This window comes from Notothenia coriiceps, unplaced genomic scaffold, assembly GCF_000735185.1.
Source record: "Notothenia coriiceps isolate Sejong01 unplaced genomic scaffold, NC01 NC01_scaffold00026424, whole genome shotgun sequence".
NCBI lineage: Eukaryota > Metazoa > Chordata > Actinopteri > Perciformes > Nototheniidae > Notothenia > Notothenia coriiceps.
Genome location: NW_011359125.1, coordinates 3,529,337 through 3,534,242, shown reverse-complemented (window position 1 = coordinate 3,534,242; position 4,906 = coordinate 3,529,337). Strand labels below are relative to the sequence as shown.

Here is a 4,906-nt window from a genome sequence, read left to right as displayed (position 1 = left end):
GCTGTGTTACTCTCTTCTCACCAACTAATATCTGTCAGACATTGGCCTTGTGTTAATTTATTTGCTTACATGCTATTTATTTAAATATGTATTTAAATATCTATTTATTTGGCTAAAATGATTGAGTTTTTTATTGTAGCTACATGAGAGCTTCATCTGCCCTCACCAGTTAAAATCCTACTGTTATCTATTTATTTATTTATTGCTTATTTATTGAGTTTTGTACTCATGTATTTAATTATTGGTAAAGTAATTATGTTGTTGATCAATTTATGTTAACTATTTATTCATGTTTTGTCTGTTTTTTTACCTGCAAAAGCCAATCAAAAATAAAAGTCCTTTTCAAGCAACTTGACAAAGCTTTTATTGGTTTTCATTACATTCAGATTGTATTATACACAAACACATTTCTGCACCTATTATCAAGCAGATATTAAAGTCAGAGTACTGTATGAAATAACACTTATTGTATTTATAAAAGCGTCTTAAAGCACCAACAAGAAGTCTGAATTGTAGAATGGCTCCTTTACACTTCACTGGACTTCAAACTACTAAATAGCATCAAATAAACAACACATATAGCAAGTCTTTTAGAATAAACATGCAGTTGCACACTTATAAACAAACTGGTACCATAGAAAAATGACCAACTTCCATAAAGGGCTCTTAAAGTATCATTTGTACTTTATAAAGTTATTGTGAGGCGCTTCACTCCCATGGGGCCTCGGCTGAGTCGTCTCCGTCAGCTTGTGCGTACACAGAGAGTTCCTCGTACACACCTCCAGAACACGTCTCAATCATCAAGCCCTAAGAGACAGAAATAAGTCACTTTTAACACACTGAGCATGTATACGTGTGTGTATGTGTGTGCTAGTCTTGGGGAATCTTATGCCTATGTGTGGGTACATTGGCTTTGATTTGCATAGACAGCCATTCAGACATGACTCAAAGATAAAGAAAAGCAGCTGCTAAAGGTTACAGAAGAGCAGTCAGCATTCAAATATATTTAACATCTCTGCTCCCGACCAGAAATGCAGCTAATGATCGATGGACCTTTGGGCAGCATTTTTTATTATATTTTTTCGGGCCTTCTCTGTCATTCTGTCATTTTCAAACAGCATGTCACACCATTGTTTTTGTCCAAAAGACAAGCTTGTTTATGGGTTTCTTACAAAAAGGCTTGAGTCAATGCCTCAAATGCCTCAATAATCCCCAAAAGTCTCAGAATCAATAACAGCTTTTGCAAAATGCTTATACAAAAAAAGTCAATGGTGTTTTTAAAGTGTCTATCAAAATCTAATCTTTATAAATCTAGAAGCTCTGTTATAAAATACTCTAAACTTCTTTCATGACTTTATGTACATTTGTAGGCTTTCTATTGCTTCTTCTTTTCTTGTATGTTAAGCAATTTTTGTGTCAGAGGTGTTCTTCCTCTAGCCATAACATATACGTATATTCAAGCCACACGTGTTGAATTCCATATGTATTATTCTTAGAAAAAGCAAACTAAAGTTCAGACTAAAGTATATGTTAAAAATACATTAAAAAAACAACCCTGGGAGCTGCATTGACTGAATCAGATAAAAATTTGGTTATGAGCTCAGTGGTGCGGTTTGGTCAGAAAAACAAAGTAGCAAGAATAGCAACGGTTTTAAACATATGATAATCCAAGAGGTATAAAGCAGCAGTAATATGAATCCAGAAAATCAGATATAATAGTGAGTTTTATATCCAGGACTTTCATTTCACAGTTTGGTATTAAGGATCTGAATGCTCGATGCATATTAATATAACATTTCAATATTCAAACAAACCTCATAGATGTGGTCAACTTCAGGTTCCTCATATATACTGTCCTTCTTTTCCAACTGTTTAAAAAATAAAAAGACACACAAAAAAATGAACATTTGAGTTAGGACCAAAATATTATATATAACAAAAAATAATAAACATGCTAAGTGATCTAACATTAGATCAGGAAACATTCAAATCTTTTATTTGCTGCTTTAAAATAGATGATGTGCATTCTTTCAGTACACCTGTTACTTGTTAAGAAATGGGCTAACTTTTGCGGCTCAAATAGCAAACAAATGAAGGGAGATGAACGTTTCAAATGCAGTTTCAATAGTTGCATCCATTGAGCAACTGTGGAGATATCAATGTCTAAATTCAATACATTTAAGCCATAGGATTCAAATTGTATTACATCTGCAGCCTATAAACTGTAGGTGGGTGATATCAACACTTTGGCCCAGGGGAACAAACATTTGACATAGGGAAAGCTTTGGTGAGAACATAAAACCTTTTGAAATGTCTCCTGAATCTGTGATTTTAAGGAGATATTGAACTGGGGAACACGGGACCCTAGGGTCATCATAGCGTTTGTTTATATCATTAAGCTAACAATTAAAGGATGCCATGACATTGGTCGTCCTTTTATCACAAAAACAAAACCCCTATCTATCTATCTATCTATCTATCTATCTATCTATATATCTGGAATAACACTCTTCATAAACATGCCAAAAAGGCTAAACATTCAGGGATTCTATCTTTTTAAATAAGAGAAACAAACAGGCAATGTGAAGAAGACTGGGTATCTGGGAACTTGTTAAAGATTAATTGATTAATCAGGAATATTATACAGATTTATGACCATAGTCAGTTGTAGTACAGGTACACCTGTCAACATATTGTGTCTATAGTCATGTAGAAATCTGTTTAATTCAAAAAATCCAAAGATAGAAAGAATAAGCAGATAAACAAGCAGTTACTTTCTCGATTTTGTTATGCACATCAACAGCTGTTTGCCATTGTAACACATACAGCAGTGTCAATTGGTAAAGCAAATATATTGTTTAATGTTATGTGCATCTTGTTTCTCACCTGTTGGTGTTTGCGTAGCAGTACAGCAGCGATACACACAGCCAACAACAGGCCCTGGAGGATGATGAGAGCATCCTTCATCTTGCTTCTCCTTGCCTGGTTAACACCACCAGATCCTGTGAGAGGGAAGATTGCATCATTGCATCATGTGTCTGCATTCTGCACAACACATATTGTCCCAGATACTTACTCGCTACTTGGACTGCAGTTCCAGGTCCCAATGTATTATTTATCTTGCAGAAGTAAACCCCGCTGTCCTCCAAGTGCACATCATGGATGACGAGAAAGAAATGGTTTTTTTCACGGGAGTGAAGAAATGTATACTTCTTTTCTGCTTTTATCCAGTTATTTTGATCCACGTCAGTGTTGTACTCATCCACTCTGTACCACTCTGCATTGGCTGACTGGAGCTCCTTGGAGCACAGACAGCAAATGCTCACATTGCGTCCGGCATTCACTCCATAGAACCGGGGCTTCTGGGAGATCGGCACGTCAGCGTTTAGGGCCACTGAGCAGGCAATAGAAGGATCAGGGTTAAGGTTAAGGTTATTGTAAAACTCAAACATGGTGTAGGTATCAAAAGTGCCATTGCTTGCAGTGATGATAATGTTAAATCAAAAGGGTTGCAGGTAATTTTATTATATATCGGTGAGTGTTTTTTAATTTAATCCTTAATCCTAATTTAGTCAATCAAATGTCCAAAAAGGAAAAAAAACACGAGTCCCCAGAGCCCAACACTGCTTATTTTAAACGAAAATAATAACTTTACAGAAACTTCAAATCCAAAGCAGCAAGCTTTCATGTTTGAGAGCTGGCAACTAAAGAAGGGTTGTCAGTTCTCTGCTCTCATTGTAGAGACAGTTAGACAAGAAGACAACATTGGAGTTATTGCAAACCAACGATTCATAGGTCGGATCTGAACCAATACATCACTTAAACTTAGTCGATTAAAATTAATCAAATACAATTTTGATAATAATTGAGGCCATTCATCAAGAAAGAAATATGCTTATTCCAGCTTCTGAAATGTTAATTTGCTTTTATATAATTGCAAATTTGATATTTTGAAAAAGGTCATCTTTGCTTCTGAGTACATTTGTTGTCCTTACTTCACAATTCAACAAGCATTCTATTTGTCTAAAAAGTGAGATTACTCCTCAACAAAATAATAATAGTAGCAATCTTGGTACATGTAATCTAAGTCATCACCATCATGCAGTTGAATGGGTGTTTTGTATAAATAATGTAAGGACAAGGTGTAGGATAACACGGTTAATGCATCTGTTAAAACAGTCTAAAATCTGCATGAATTTACATCAAACATTAGTCAATGTCAAGGGTAACACACATATGTATCTAAAATAAAAAAACAGGTCTCAAATAAAGTTACTTGATGGTCAGTTTTGTTGCGAGTATACTGTATATTAGAATAACAATTATTTGTCTCAGAAGACAACTTCCTCTTTTCGCCAGATGGCCAGGAAGTAATGGTACAGTGGAGTCAAAAATAACATGCAAAACAACTGTATGCATTGGTTAAACGGCCATAAATAGTAGAATTGAATAACTGCATATAACATTATGAAATCTTAAGTGTTGTTATAACATTCAGCGCTTCACAAGTGTAAGTATTTAGCACCATATAAAGTTTGCATCATTTCCATTTTCTAGTTACAAATTAAACTAAACTGAGCTTGTACGAAGAGTTTACATTTACCTGAGATATTGATTAAAGCGAGTCCGAAGCATCCAGCCAGCAAGCAGCGCATGATGACATCAAAAGAGAATATGTTTGTGAATGCTGATGTGTCTCTCTGCAGGCTTGTGTATGTCGTGAACAAGGAGAAGTGTCTGCAGCAGAGGGTGGGCTGTCTGTCACCTCTCAGGCTTTAGTGACAGGCAAATAAAGAGGAAGAGAGATCTTTAACTTAGATCCAAATGAACTCTGAACAAGCCACAGCTTTAACATTAGAACGCTTCATTCACATATGTGCCATTCTTAGGAGTGAAACAAGATGCT

At 35.4% G+C, this 4,906-nt stretch overlaps 1 protein-coding gene across 1 annotated transcript; it reads right to left on the bottom strand.

Moving 5' to 3' along the window:
• Nucleotides 1-339: 339 nt before the first annotated feature.
• cd79b (CD79b molecule, immunoglobulin-associated beta) lies at nucleotides 340-4,744 on the bottom strand. Its single transcript, XM_010784710.1, has 5 exons — nucleotides 4,604-4,744; nucleotides 3,077-3,394; nucleotides 2,887-3,002; nucleotides 1,815-1,868; nucleotides 340-807 (listed from the first exon to the last, which is right to left on the bottom strand). Exons 1-5 carry the CDS (start codon nucleotides 4,653-4,655, stop codon nucleotides 709-711), a joined length of 639 nt encoding a protein of 212 aa, XP_010783012.1. The 5' UTR covers nucleotides 4,656-4,744; the 3' UTR covers nucleotides 340-708.
• Nucleotides 4,745-4,906: the final 162 nt, after the last annotated feature.